This window comes from Triticum dicoccoides, chromosome 5A (genome assembly GCF_002162155.2).
Source record: "Triticum dicoccoides isolate Atlit2015 ecotype Zavitan chromosome 5A, WEW_v2.0, whole genome shotgun sequence".
Classification (NCBI taxonomy): domain Eukaryota; kingdom Viridiplantae; phylum Streptophyta; class Magnoliopsida; order Poales; family Poaceae; genus Triticum; species Triticum dicoccoides.
This window is the reverse complement of record NC_041388.1, coordinates 95361646-95377476: the sequence shown is the minus strand read 5'-3', so window position 1 is coordinate 95377476 and position 15831 is coordinate 95361646. Positions and strand designations below refer to the sequence as shown.

The 15831-nt window shown below is 49.3% G+C and overlaps 1 protein-coding gene across 1 annotated transcript; it reads left to right on the top strand.

Annotated features, from left to right (window-relative positions):
• Positions 1-5477: 5477 nt before the first annotated feature.
• On the top strand, positions 5478-7315 carry LOC119297050 (protein TPX2-like). Its single transcript, XM_037575003.1, has 8 exons — positions 5478-5577; positions 5677-5722; positions 5817-5888; positions 6002-6121; positions 6337-6435; positions 6547-6606; positions 6711-6805; positions 6944-7315. Exons 1-8 carry the CDS (start codon positions 5504-5506, stop codon positions 7023-7025), a joined length of 648 nt encoding a protein of 215 aa, XP_037430900.1. The 5' UTR covers positions 5478-5503; the 3' UTR covers positions 7026-7315.
• The last annotated feature ends 8516 nt before the right edge of the window (positions 7316-15831 follow it).

Below are 15831 nucleotides of genomic sequence, written 5' to 3'. Positions count from 1 at the left end.
CAAGTAGAGGCATACTAGTGACACTCTGTTTGTCTATGTATTCACACATGTATTATGTTTCCGGTTAATACAATTCTAGCATGAATAATAAACATTTATCATGATATAAGGAAATAAATAATAACTTTATTATTGCCTCTAGGGCATATTTCCTTCATGGTGCGCCCCCTATGGGCTGAATAGGAGGAGAAGGAAAGGAAGGGAAGGGAGAAGGAAATGGGAGGATTGGCCTCCCCCTTTCCTTCCCCTCCCTCCTCTCTTTCCTTCCACCTCCGATGGATATGGAAGGGGGGAGGCCGACTTGGAGGAGGCACCCAAGTAGGATTACTCCTACTTGGGGCGCCACTTGTAGCCCCTCTCCCTCTCCCACCTATATATATATGTGGGGGGTGGGCACCACTAGAACACACAAATTGATTCCTAGCCGTGTGCGGCGCCTCCTCCACAGTTTACGCCTCCGGTCATATTGTCGTAGTGCTTAGGTGAAGCCCTGCGCGGATCACTTCACCATCACCATCACCATGCCGTCGTGCTGACGAAACTCTCCCTAGACACTTTGCTGGATCAAGAGTTTGAGGGACATCATCGAGCTGAACATGTGCAGAACTCGGAGGTGCCATACGTTCTGTACTTGATTGGTTGAATTGAGAAGATGTTCGACTACATCAACCGCGTTAAACTAACGCTTCCGCTTTTGGTCTACGAGGGTACGTGGAGGCACTCTCCTCCTCTCATTGCTATGCATCTCCTAGATATATCTTGCGTGATCGTAGGATTTTTTTTGAAATTGCATGCTACGTTCCCCAACAGAGCCTGTGCACACGGGGTATCCAGAGACTTGGCGACTTAGCCCATGCGCACGGGCTTGTACCGTGCGCACGGGGTATTCAAAGGCTCGCAACATGTCGCCTTCTCGAGGACTCCCGTCGGTGCAGGTGGAACCTCGCCTTCTCCTTGACGGTTCCTTCTCCTTTTCCAGGTTTATCTCATGGATGGTGTAGGTGCTTGCTTGTGGATGACCTCCTCCATGGCATGTTCGTCATTGGGTTCAAACCTATATGGGCACATGCTAGGACGGTCAAGTAGTATACCATCCTCGAGGGAACTAAGAAGACACACATTAAGGATGGAATTCACCTTAGTATGACTGAAGTAGGAGTTGGGCGTGTCTCCTAGAAATGAGACTCTTAACATGGTGATGTCCGTAGGATGCTCTACATCATGTATGCTTTCCGCTCTATAAGTCTTCTCTCGCCAAGATAGATGAGTAGTTCTTCAAAGAGAGTGGTGCATAGTAGTGGGTTCAATCTTACAGTGATCTTGTCCAGTGACAGAAATGTTGTTCTCACTGAGGATAAAACAATGGGTTAATCTTATTTCTAGGTTTCTTATGTCTGCATTATGTCATCTTACTTATTGCGTTACTCTGTTTCTTGTAAACTTAATACTTTAAGATGCATGATAGATAGCAGTCTTGAGGTGGAGTAATAGTTCTATACCTCAGTAAGTTTAACGGTCTACTTATCATGGACGTAATTCCTATGTGAGATTATGCCCTGAATAATCATAGTTATAATTTGCGCTATTTTGTCAATTACCCAATAGTAATTTGACTACCATGCCACTACATGCTTTCGAGAGAGATGCCACTAGCTTACCTATGCCCCCGGGTCTATTTTCCATCAATAGAAAAACTCCTACAATTTCTCTTTTTGCTCTTTTACTTTCTTGTCGCTTTGCCCTATCACTATTTGCTTCTAATCTTGTCACTAGCAAAATCAAGGGGATTGCCAACTTCCTTGCCTTTGTTGGGTTCAAGCAATTTATTTCTTTGTGTGCAGGCACTGCCAATGTTGTTAGCTTGGTGCCTCTTACTGGTTCGATAAACCTTGGCTCTTACTCCCTCTGTCCGTGAATAAGTGTACATCTAGCTTTTGTTTTAAGTCAACGTTTTATTACTTTGACCACCTTTCTAAGAAAAAGTAAAAGCATTTATGGCACCAAATTAGTATCACTAGATTCGTTTTGAAATGTACTTTGATAATATATCAATTTTATGTCATATATGTTACTACTATTTTCTATAAAGTTGGTCGAAATCTTAAAACTTTGACTTAGAATAGAAGGTAGATGTACACTTATTCACGGACGGAGGGAGTAACCAAGAAAAATACGTTCTGATGTTATGCTACATCACCCTTCCTCTTCGGGGAAATCCAACAACTCCTATGGGAGTAACAACTATCACCGGATGCGATGCCAACCCTGCACAATGACGGTTGCCCTCGTTATCCATGGACGGGAGATTGACAAGGCGACAACATCGAAGAACCCTAGGTCATACAAACCCCGACTCAAAACCTACAAGCGGCAAAAACACACGTATATAAGCTCTAGGCTACTTAGGCCTGCCAGGGGAAAACCTCATACTCGGCTGCAAGACCCGTTGCACAGCGTCGTCGAACTCCAAGAGAACAGAAGTGAATCGTGGCTTTGCCTCAATAACATTGATGAATCCTCTCCACCGTAGACCATCCTCGCCAGCAAAATCGCCAGGGCTCCCACAATGTTGAGAACTCAAGTTGTATATGGACACACATTAATAGCTCAAGTGAAACCTGAACTACTATGAAATCCACTGAAAACACAAACAAAATTTATGTGTAAGTGCATTTTGATGATTCATGTCAACGATTTAAAATGGACTAATGTTTGCTCTAAGTGATGACCAGCTAAGGCCAAAAAGATACTAAAGACAACTTTAAGCTTTTATTGATCAAAGATCACTTCGTGTGTGTAGGTTTTCCCATACTATAAAAGTGGGTATTGGACATGTGAGGTGAAGTATCTCTTGCAAAATGCTTAACGATAAAACTCCAAACACCCTCAGATGCCTCAATATTTCTTTGCCTAACCATCTTAGTTTTTCACCTGTTTGGACCCTGCAATAGTTTTTTCTCCGCAACCACTGAGTCTTTCGAAGAGTTAGCCAGACAACACGTTCTATAGTTCAAACCCTCCAAGTATGAAAAGTTATGATCACTCATAGATGCTATAAAAACTTTTGACTCTTGTTTGGTACCTCTGAGTGACTTTTGTGTGGTACCTCGAAGTTTTTAAGCTTTAATTCAAAGTGTTGTTCGGCCACTCTGAGTGAGTTCAGCTCGAATACTTTGAGATACACCAAGTAACAAAATCCATGTGTTCTAACATAGCTTGGACCTATCGAATGTTGTGTGATCTCCGAGCTAGAACAATGTTCTATCAAATTTCCCAAGTCTTGTTCGGACCCTCCTAGATCGGCTAGGTGTGCTTGGGATCCTTTAGGTTGTGAGGGAACTAAGAAATTTGTGAAGACAAAGATCTCCTACATTGTATGAAGATCCACCCAAGTGAGGCTTTGTCCTCTGTGGTATCAAGTCATGGTGAGATATGTGGGTATGCGCTTTGCTGGCTGTTGAGGTCTTGTGCACCTTACGAGTTTTTCTTCAAACCTTCACCAACAAGGAGTATGATTGCATCAACAATTCAAATTTCAGGAAAAATAGTTGTGTTTGTGATCTTTTTTCTTACCCCTTTTACTTTCATGCAAGTTTGCTTCCGCTCTTTAAATTTCTAGACTTGTGTGTAGGATGTTTCAAAGAACATCTAGCTTAATCCTAAAATTGACATGACGAAAACCGATTATTTTTATTTTTGTTGTAGTCTATGCACCCCTATAGATTCAAATGATCCTACCATATGAAACCATGAAATCATACCGAAAGTCACGTAAGGCCACATGAAACATGCATCGATAAAAATGTTTGGCTCCTGAAAGTTTCATCAATGTTTTCATTGGAGTTTCATAACACATTCCTCAAATTTTCAAAATCATAGTCAACATTTGCCTTGTTTGAAAGACCTTGTCATGAGAAATAAGATGATGGAAAGGGATCCCAAATTGTACATTCAGTTTGAAATATATGACCCTTTATTAATTTTATAAAATAAAATAAATGGATGGATGGAAAAGAGAGAGGTGAATTGCCGATTGATTCCACAGAAGACAAGTTTTTTTGTTTTGAAATCACAGAGCACAAGGTTCTAAATGCAAAAAACACACAGAGACAATTGGCTCAACCGTGAAAACAAGCATGCGGCGATACGTACGAAGCGAAGCATGCACGCACGCACGCACTCAAACAAATTCACCGTGCAAATCCCGCTGTAATAGCCAGCAAATCGCAAGGAACCAAAAATCACGAGCAAATCAAAATCACCAGCGATATCACACCCCATAAGAAACACACCGGGCGATAAATACCAAGGATCCATTCACTCAAATCGATTTCTTTTTACCGTTCTCACCCAAAGCCAAAAATCTCATAAGCAGGCCCTGCCAGAACACAAGTAAAATTTCGATGCAAAAAAAAGAACACAAGTAAAATTTGAATGAATGTAGTATATAGCAGAAATTAATTACGGCCAAAATAATAATTACTAGCTCCCGGCCCGGCTCGTCGACGGCTGCGATGCCATCTCCCCTCCCATCCAACGGCCCAGCGAATCCGCGGGCGATCGAAAACCGCCACTAGCCGTTGCCCCCTAGGCTGGCGCCGCACACCACCAACGTTACGATGACACCTGTTCCTCCTCAAATCTCTTCTCCTCCTCTATAAATCTCCGCCTCGTTCCGTTCCGTGCCCCGGAATCGCGAATCGAATTCATTGCTGCTCCGCCATCAACCGCCGTCCGCGTCGATCGTCGTGGTTGTTGCTGGGGTCGGAGACGTGCGATGGCCACGCCGGCGGCGGGGAGGAAGCCCAGGGCGCGGCGGCCGTTCGCGGCGGTCGCGTCGCTGTCGGCGGCCAGGAGGCGGGTGCTGCCGAGGACCGAGGGCTCCGAGAACGTCGAGCCCCTCGACGGGATGTCGTTCAAGGAGTGCCTCCGCCGGTTCAACAAGTTCTCGGGCGAGGCGGCGGCGGCGGCGGGTGTGAAGCCCGCCTTCGCCGTCGGCACCAAGGCGGTGATCAAGAACAGGAGGCCCTGCTCGACGCCTGGTTCCAAGAGGCCGTCATCATCGAGGACGCCGAGAAGGAAGAAGCCGGAACCGTCGCCGTCTAGGAAGAGCTCGACCCCCGCGGCTGCGGCGGCGGCGCCGTACGAGGCGCCGCGCGCGCCGCTGTGGGACTTCTCCGACGAGCTCTGCCAGAAGAAGGTGAGGGCGAGGCTCTCGTCGCCCTGCGACGTCCCGGCGGAGGAGGAGCAGGGGCCAGGACGGCGGCGCGGGGAGGCGGCCTCGCGTGAGAGCGCGGCGTGGGGCGCGACCCTCGAGGAGGCCATGGCCGGCATCCCGGAGCACGGCGAGGGCCGCGTCAGGTACCTGGTGGACACGTTCGAGAGGCTCCTGTCCCTGTCCCGCGGCGACCGCGAGGCGCAGAGCGGAGGCGGCGCCGGGACGAGGAGGAAGAAGGAGTCGGCCTCGATGCCGTCGTCGCCGCGGAAGGCCGAGGAGATCGACATGGCGTCGTACCCCTCCGTCGCGTCGTCGTCCGACCTCTCCTACTGCATCGTCGGCCTGCCCCGCCGCAACAGGTTCATCGATCGATCAATGCTCTGATCCATCCATTGCCGTTCCTGATTCTCTGCCTACGTAACGTACTCATGTAAATCTTCTCGTGATGAATCCAGCAGGAGCAGCAGCGGTGCACGAGACGAGCGTCAGGTCAGGAGATGCAACGTGAGTTTCGTATTCAGAATTGTCCAATTTGGCTGAGTTTTAATACGAACCATCGATGTATTTTGTGGATACGTTCTTCGTCCCTCGATCGCAGAGCGCCGGCTCGTCGGAGAGGAGCTCGTGTAGGAAGGCGACAATGCCTCATCCGTTCAATCTTAGGACCGAGGTATTGACAGTGCAACAAAAATAGATAAATAGCAGTTCATCCATATATGTAGTATCCCAAGGTCTAGTTCAGATTGGTGACTGAAGAAACTGCATTTCTGTTGTTGTGTTCAGCAAAGGGGGAGGGTGAAGGAAGGCAACTTTGTTCAGATGATGAGGGAGATGCTGCTGGAGGAGGAGAGGCTGCGCAACCCGCTCGCGCAAGCTCTCCCATGGACCACCGAAGAACCGGAGGTACGCGAACGAACCACGATCACACTGAGGTTCTTGGTTAATTCCTACTCTACTTCGCTAGAGCAATGAGCATGATATCTCACGTGAAAGTTAAACTGAAAAAGTTAGCTCTTCAGTATAGTTCAGTATAAGACCATGTTTTCCTTATCACTGAAACCAGCAAAACATGTTCAAGTGCAACCTTGCTTGAATTAATTCTCCTTTTTTGGGTGTAGAATCTGGCGAAACCGCCGACGAAAGAGCCCACCGAACCGGTCGATGTCGTGCTTCATAGCGCGGTTCGCGCTGTCGGTCGCTCCAAGTTTGATCATCAGGTAAGCAGTAGCACACTAGTACATTGCATGGTAACAGAGTTTTGGCTCACACAGTCGACGAGTTGACGAAAGAGTCTATGCAAACGTAATGGCTGTTCTTGGATCCTGCAGATCGCGGAGCGCAACATCTTCCTGGAGAGGCTGGAGCTGGAGAAGGAGAGGCAGCAGAAGGTAGCTTCAACTGAACCGAGACTTGTTGTCCCATGGCATTGATCCAGATGCAAGAATTAACTGACATAGTGACATGTGGCATGCATTTCTTTTGTGTTTTGCAGCTGGATGAAGAGGTTGAGATCAAACTGCTGAGGAAGGAGCAGGTGCCGAGGGCGCACCCGATGCCGGATTTCTCGAAGCCATTCATGCCCAAAAGGTAACATAACAAAAACTTTTTCTACTATCATGATCATGCTCCATTTGCGTGATGAGACATGAACTGTGGTTAGTTGGTTGATCATTTCAACCTATTGTCGTCAGCTAAATGAACGTTTGTTGTTGGATGGAAATGCAGGTCAGTGAAGCCCCAGACAGTTCCCAGGGAGCCAAGGTTCCACACCAGGCCGACGAGGCACAGCCCCAAGACCCGGTCATAGCTTCTTGTTTTGCTCGGTCGGCCGTTACAATAAAGACTTGGTCACAGGACAAGTGTAGTAGCAACCGTCGCCGCCATTGGGCAGATCGCTGCTTGGCTAATGGCCTTCTGACAAGAAGGAGAAGACACACACACACATAACACAGACCAATCCTTTTGTAGTATCAAACATGGCTCTGTTTGAGGAGCTAGCTGGGCATTGACGTCAGCTGTTAAACTGTGTATCTAAACATGAGCGATTTGTGGCTCTAATGACTGTATTGCCATCCATTTTAGTTGGTGGATGGATAACTTGTCTTGCTTGTCGCCAGTTGGCATGTCTGGGATGTGATTTCGACAGCAGAAAGCATTTCCCTTCATCCTCGGTCCTCCTGCTTAGGGCAGCGAATTAGCCATGTTACCTTGGCAAGATAGAAGTAAGAAGAACCCCGGCCGAGACTGACGCTGCGCAGTGCTGCACATGGAGAGTTTATTGACGCGGTTTTATTGCTCTGTCCATTTCTGGAGGGAAAACTCTTCCAATTTCCAACATGGTTCATCCGGTTTTACTATGCTAGTATAGGATTCAAGAAGCTGGGTGATTTTTTTTGGCTATTATTGCTTAGCATTGTCTGAGATTCTGAAGGGTGCTGTGTGGTTCATACAGTTTGTCACTTGTCGATAGGAAGCCTGGAAGTTCCCATCCACGACAGTGTCCAATAGTGTATGACCCAATAGTGATGATATAGCTTACTCGGCAATACCCAATAGCGTATGACCCTAGGTATGCTTTGGTTGCATCGAGAGCCGAGCTGTGTTTAGAGATTCAGAGCATCTCTAACCCGTTCCTTCAAAACTTTTTAATTCCTTCAAAAGTTCTCTTTTTTTTTTGAAACTTTACAAAGTTTGTTTAGGGAATTAACCGCAGCTAATTCTTCCCTCAAAAAATTACCCCTTCCCCACCCCCTCCCAAATTTAATTTATACTATCACTACTTACTAGTTTTTCCCCAGATCCACCCCCATTAGTCCAAATTTGGGCAGAAAACTCCCACGCTCGGTAAATTCTCTCTCCTCCATCGGCGGCATGGCGGCGCTCCTCCCCGGCCATGGCCCAGATGCCCGTGCACCCCCGCCGACCTCCGGTGAAATTTTTCTTCAATTTCTCGTTTTCCCTATCGTCTCCGGCCCACAGCCACACCACGCTCCTCGCCTCCGTACCTCTTTTTCATATCGTAAATTGCGAAATGACATACAATCTCTCGTTGAACGTATCCTTTCTCTTCTTTTGGTTCCTATAACCAAGGTGCAAAATCAGTTGAGCTATGATAGGTCAGCATCAATGGAATCCCTAATAAAAGCTTTTAGTTCGTGCCTCACAGTTTCAGCCGCGGTCCAGTACAGCAACCTCTTTTTGATCCCAAGAGTCGCATGAGAAAAAGGGCATTCTCTACATGGGACGGAGCCAAGGCCTTCACGTCTGGGTGACAAATCGGCCATAAGAGTACTCTGGGATGTACACCAGGGCGGCTAGTGTCGAGCATGACCACTAGCAGAGCAACACCATAGATAAAGCGGAGCGTACATCACGACAGAGAAGCACATACACACAAACATGGTTGATGACCGTCGTTGCCGATTCTGATAAATCATTTTCTTCCTTTGCATCTGCATCCTCCATCGTTATCCATCATGGTAGTATGAATTGTTGCCAAGATCTTGGCATAGATGTTGGTAAAACAATGATGAATATGGAAATGCTCAAGTTCTTGAAAACATGCTCATGCACTAGGTTATGTCCTCTATCAATTGGAATGTGCTTTCCGCTTGCCGAGTTGTTCTATGACCATAGTTTCCTTTCCAAATTGAGTATGCCATTCTTTCGGATTCCTTCAGTCAATCAATTGTAAATTTGCCTCAGTCTGGTATGAAGAGTTTCAATTATCTATGTTTCAAAAGTAATTCTTTTTGCCTGACTTAGGAGATAATTCTTCAAGTCACCTTCCCTAAGATGCCCCGTTATGGAATCATGGCAATTTATCTGCTCGCTACTTTGACACTTATTCACCATATTCTTAAGTGTGGAATTGTTGCCTACTAATTGAACCATCGTCTTCAGCTTCTTTTCATCGCTCCTGATATGTGTTTGTGTCTCAGCTCAAGAGATGCTCTTACATCTCACTCCATCTTGAGTTGCTCAATCTTCGAGAAGATTGATTCTTATACAGATTCTTTCTATCATCATCGTGTTGGATGAAGTTCAAGCCAAGACGTCAATATCAATATGAAGTGATGAGTCAACGCCTTCAAGAAGGGAAATTGGGTCATGAAGATTGCGTTAGTTTGGTGTTCCCTCTTCCTCTTAGCCTACGTCTTGAATCTCGGGACGATATTCTTGTTTAGTGGAGGTGAGTTCACAGCCCTAGAATAATTTCTTGTGATTAGTTGCATTAGTGAGCATCATGCATCATATTTAATTCCAGAAGTTGAATTGAGGAAATCATCAAGCATCAGAAATCATTTAAAAATGATCAAAATTCAAATTGCTTCAAATGAACCCAAGAAAATGTTCTTGTTAAACCTTGAAAATATAGCAAGAACAAAATTCAAACCAATATTTTTGGTGGCTTAAAAACATTTATTTTGGGTATTTAAATTAATTCACTAGCTATTTGAATTGAAATTATATTCTTCATTAAATTAATATAATTCCAATAATTGTGAAAGTTGGTACGTGGCTCTGGACTAATCTTGATGAGGGCATCAATACCATTGATACACCCACAGCCCCTGCTGCTATACATACTGGACCAATTACTAGAGCTCGCGGACGCCAATTGAATTATCAGTTACTTTTGTTTCTTGGTAACAATTCTAATGTTCATGAGAATATGGTGCTGCCTAAATTGGATACATTTGTTTTGCTTACAAATGAAGGGCCTAGCTTGGACAAGGAAGATGAACCTTGGAGAAAGTTCAAGCATGGAGATGATGGCATGTGCAAGGGGAACAAGAACAGAGTTACAAGTGATGATTCCAGGACTTTGAAACCACCATAATGAGTGCATGAAGCCTTGAACAAAAAATACAAGATGCCACTTAATAAATTTTGTCCAGAGGCTATTCTAGGTGCTGCGTCACCTTATTTTTGGGCCATGCCCATGTAATTTCGAAATACTTGATTATAGGCAGTTTTTAGAGTCCGTATGTGTGGGGAAACAAGAGTTAGGGTTGGTTTCGTACCCCTCCTCCAAGGGCCACGAAATTCCCCCTCTCTCGTCCATATATACAGCCCTTAGGGAATCGTTTAGACTTTGGGTTTTGTTTAGGTTAAAAGTTCACCATAGCTACAACTTCGCGTACTTCGTTTGTGTTCAACGACCAGACCAAGACGTCACAGAACCCCACCTTGATCAATAAAACTTTCATCTTATACTTGTAATATCCAGATTGCAATCTTAGTTTCTTGTTTGTTCTTCGTTTGCTCACAGGAAATAGACCCTCGTGGTCAGGTTGATCGTGCTCCGGCGTGGTCAATAACCCCTCAGAAGTTGATTTAGCGATTGCTAAGGTGCGACGTCTCGCACGTTCGTAGTCAGATTGTCAAGGTCGACTCCCACAGAAAACAATAGCCACCATCTCATCGAAATATCGGGACACCTTTGCCTCTATCAAGTGGTATCAGATTTCCAGGTTGCTTGGTGAGATTTTACAGTTTTTCGTAGTTTATATCGAGTCTGTTCTTCATACCTAGAGTCCACGAAAAAGGCAAAAAAAAATTAGGGTTAGTTCATCATATCCGAACCAGTCTGAGCCTTTGCATAGTATTTTCAGTATTTTGCTTTGTTGAATTTGCGGTTGCATCGTCGTGTCTAGTTGCTGGTCTTAGAGTCTAGTCTTTTAGAGTTTTGAGTTCTGGTCATAAGTTGTCACACCGCCGCCGCACCATCATCATCGCCCCTGCCATCTACCACTACCACTTATCCGCCACCGATCCGTCTCCATATACCATCACCAATCCGTATCCATATACCACCACCGATCTGTATCCATATACCATCACAAAAAAAGTCTCGAGACCCCTGGGCAGTTTTTAGGCCAAAATTTTCGCAGGCAATTTTTTTCCCTATCCTATTATAGGCTTTTCTGAGTCTTTTGAGCCACGTGCCATCATAGTGATTTTTTGTCGCACTTTTTCGTTGTCGCTGCCCTGATTTCTGAAAAAAGTCAAAATAAAAAATTCCATGCCCATCCTGTCAGTTTGACCTGAGAAGAGTTTTGAGACACTCGTCATTATAGTGATTTTTCGCAAAAAAAAGAGAAGCACAAAAAAAAGAGGAGCGCCAAAAAATAAATAGAGCGATTCTTTTTCCAGAGAGTGTTTTTCCCTTGTTTACGTGCAGCGCCGTGATTTTGTTAGTGTTCTAGGCTCGCGTCTCTAGCACGGTCTAGCCTAGGACCAGCACAGTACCATCGTTGAGCGTTTATTCAACCTTGCATATCTGAATTGATTATTGCTAATATTTTTGCTATCATATTATAAGCCTTCCTAGCTCCATATAAATCTACATCGTGCATTTGACTCTCCTTGGTAATCGCTCTATCCAAGCTTTGAAAGTTTTGACTACATCGATTGCCGATCACCGCCTGCTGCTGGGTAAGAACTGGTAATAATTTGAGATTTGCTTGACGGATTTGTGACACCCACCACCACCACTTGTTAGTAGTCTGTATGATCATATTCTTGTGTGTTTCTATTGCTGCTAACCATGGCAGGATCACAAGCCGACAAGATTGACTGGAAGAACTTGAAGAACAAGGAGCTTCATGATAAGTTTTAGCAAATGATGAGTGGATAGGTGCAAGATGTGCTAAACAGATTTGAAGAGGCCACGGAGAAGATAGATGGCATGGAGAAGATGTTCAAAACAAAACTTGTCATGGTGGGTGCACGGCAGATGCCAAGGGATGGCTAAAGAGAGGAGGAGGCTCGAGGGCGCTGGTGGACTCCAGAGGCGAGGTTGGCATAAGCGGGCGCGGGACGCCGGACATACCCAGGTTCGGGGCTCTCTGGAGAGATAATACCCCTAGTCCTGCCGAGTGTAGTTGGATGATCGATAGTACAATGTCGCTCCTGGAGCTGTATGGGGAAGGAAGGAAGCTGGCCAAGGCTTAGGCTGTTCCCTCTCCTTGGGTGTTGCTAACTAGGTATGTGTGTCTTCTGCTTTCTCTCTTGCTCTGTTGCGTTGTCTGTCGATCGCGGGCTCCCGGGGGGTTTTATAGTCCAACCCCCCGGGGGTACAATGGTAATGTTACAAGTCGGTGGGTCTGTATTGTCGGTGTCCGAGAACCTGGGCTAGGTCCCGCTGAAGGCTTGTGGTTCGCCGGGTTGCCTTAGGTGCGGGCTCCACACGCCTAGGGGGACTGTGCACTGTCTTGTCGATCGTCAGGGTGTGGCCGAGTCGAGTCGTGTACAGTGCTCTCTGTCAAGTTGCCGCTTGCTGTCATCAGCGATGAAGGCGGGGCACTGTAGCCACGCCAGCCCTGGTCAGCGGGTAGGTGAGGGGCACTGTTGCCACGTCCCTGCTGACCAGAGGCATGGGTGGGGCACTGTTACCTCGGTCATCGTTGATGGAGGTCTCGTCCCATCGTACGGCCTGGACAGGACGTGAGTTGACCCGCGGCTGGATTGCGTAGCACGCCACGGGTGGCACTGGCTTGTTGAGGAGGCTTCGGTCGTGTCGGGTTCGGCTGTATTGCACTAGTTGTTGGGGCCGAGTCGACGTGTCTTGCCAGGTCGGCTAGTCTGGTCGGCTTGCGGGGCTTGGCCGGGTCGAGCGACCTGGCCAAGCGCATGCCGGTATTGAGGGGCAGTGCCAACCCCATCGTTTTTTGAAGAGGATCCGGGTTCCATTGCCTGCCTGGGGTCCATCCCCCCGGCAATAGTCCCCGAAGCTATGAAGGTCCGCCGTCTTCGGATGAGAGGGCCTTCGCAGGTTCCCCCTTAAGCAAGGTGGATTCTGCGAGCGCCGGGTCCGGCAACACCCACTGTGTGCCGGTTTTCTCGAAAACTGGATCGTGGCATCCCGGCCGAGGCGGGGACCAAGGAGTCCGGTGAATCTTGGGGCAATCCCTCGGGCTTCGCGCGGGCACCATGTGGTGCCCGGAAGTCGGAGGGGCCTGACAGGCCACGCGCATGAAGGGACCGGGCGGCGGGCTGGGCCCGTCGCCGGGTGCCCTTGGCCCAAGCGCGTGGATTTATTGCGGTGTCCGGGGGCCAGTTTCTCTTCCCCGGTCAGTTATTACGCGTGTACATGCGCACTTATTGCGGGGTGGTGGAACGGGCGCGTGCAGACGATCCCACTTCCCCACGTTCAAACTGAGGGTTATAAATTGGGGGACAGGGGGCGGCGGACATTAATCTCGTTCGCGCCCTCCTGTCCCTTTGCTCTCGCTCCGCTCTTCGCAACCTGACGCACTGCGGCGCCCGCTGCTCCGAGCAGAACTCCCTCTCTCCATCTTCATTCTTCTTCTTATTTTGGTCATGTCGCTGCCATCGGGCTCCTGGATGGGCTCGAGCGTCACCTCCGAGGACATCGCCCAACTCCGAGCGTCGCGACGCCTGCCGTGGGAGACGGACGTTGGTGTCCGCCTGCCGCGGGGCGAGCAGAGGCCTCGGCCCGAGGGGCAGGAGCGCATGGTCTTCACGGATTCGGGCTGCCGGTGAGCACCTTCTTCCGTGCGTTCTTGGAGTTCTTCGGGCTCCAGCCGCATCATCTTGGCGCCGGCGCCATCGTCCAGCTCTCCGGCTTCGTCACCCTCTGTGAGGGGTACCTGGGGGTCGAGCCCACGATCGACCTCTGGGCGCACTTCTTCTCCTTGAAGCAGCAGGGCCCGTCGGCCGGGGAGTTTGCCGACTACGGCGCCGCCGTCGTGTCGAAGCGGTCGGGGGCGGATTTCCCCAAGATCCCGCTGGAGGATTCTGCCAAGAAGTGGCAGAACTCCTTCTTCTACATCCACAACCTTGACGCGGATCGCATCAACCTTCCGGCCTTCGCCATCGCGCCGCCGCGGGTGAACACGAACTGGGGCTACTCGCCCAGGCGCCCGTCGCAGGAGATCATCAATCTCTACGAGCGGGTGATGGTGATGACGACGCAGGAGGGGCTCACCGGCACCAACCTCCTCGCCGCATTCATCAAGTGCCGGGTTCTTCCGCTTCAGGGGTGCTCCTGCCTCATTGGCGAGATGGTCGGCCTTCAAGACCCCAACCGCATGGGGTCGACGCGGCTGTCCACGACGCAGGTCGCGCGCGGCGTGACGACATCTCCAAGGCCAACCTTGGGGAGGACTGGGCGCCGTACAGCCGGTCAAACCCGGCGCCGCAGGTGAGTGTCTGGTCTTCTTACTTTGCTGCCGTGCACCTTCTCGTCCGTCCTGACACGACGCGGGTGGTACTTCTGAACGCGATTCGACATCCTTATGCCTGGGCCTCGTCGCAGGTGGCGCCGGTGGCGCCGGTGGCGCCAGAGGAGCCCGCGGCTCATGGCAGGGAGGAGGAGGCCGAGTCCTACGCCGGCGCTGGGCGTCGCGTGGGTAGTCTTATGTTCTTCATGTGTCTTGAGTTGCTAGCCGCGGCACGGAATGGCTGATGCTGACGCCAGTTGCTGGTGTAGCGGTGTTGGGTGGGGAAGGCGGTGACGCGGGCGGAGCCGGGTCCTCGCATGGGGTGGCACCGAGCCACCCGCATGGGAAAGACAGCGTCGCGCCGCGACCTTAGGCCCCGAAGCGCACGGCGGACCCGGCCGGGGCCGGGAGGCCGGCCAAGAGGAAGCGCGGTGGCGGGCACGGGGGCCAACCCCGGTCCCGGTCTTGGCGGGGTAAGCTTCATTTCTTGCTCGCGCTCTGATTTTCTCCTTGAGCTAGTCTTGTTTCTTTTCTGCTTATTCCGTCTTCTTCTTCAGGTCGCCAATCACACTGGGGAGGGCGGCGGCGGAAGCCGCGACCGCCGAAGGGGCCGAGTTCCGCAGAAGCCGGTCCGACCTCGCCGATCAGGCCGAGCTGGAGGAACAGGCTGACTCGGACCTGGACCTGGACACGAACGATGCCGAAGCCATGTGTAACACCCCAGATGTGACTTTCCCAATTTGTACTCCAACTCTTGCCGTTTCTGGCGTTAAGTTATTTTATTTTCTCGGGTTTGGGTTTTTGTCTACGTGTGTTGTTATCATTGTCATGCATCTCATATCATGTCATCATGTGCATTGCATTTGCATACGTGTTCATCTCATGCATTCGAGCATTTTCCCCGTTGTCCGTTTTGCATTCCGGCGCTTCGTTCTCCTCCGGTGGTCTTTTCTAGCTTTCTTTCGTGTGTGGGGATTAAACATTTCCGGATTGGACCGAGACTTGCCAAGTGGCCTTGGTTTACTACCGGTAGACCGCCTGTCAAGTTTCGTACCATTTGGACTTCGTTTGATACTCCAACGGTTAACCAAGGGACCGAAAAGGCCTCGTGTGTGTTGCAGCCCAACACCCCTCCAATTTGGCCCAAAACCCACCTTAACCTGCTGCATCATCTAGAGCGTTCGATCACGATCGCGTGGCCGAAACCCGCACCTCATTTGGAGTCTCCTAACTCCTCCTACCTATAAAAGGGCATCCCCTCCCGAAATTCCGGATCAAACCCTACCCTAACCTTCCCCTCGCACCGCCGGACGTTTCCCCTCCACCGGATGGACATGTCCGCCACCATCGCCGCCGCCACGTGGCGCCTCCTGGTTCACTGAGGCGCCGAGCCCCACATCGCCGCGCCGCCCGGGCCCGGGA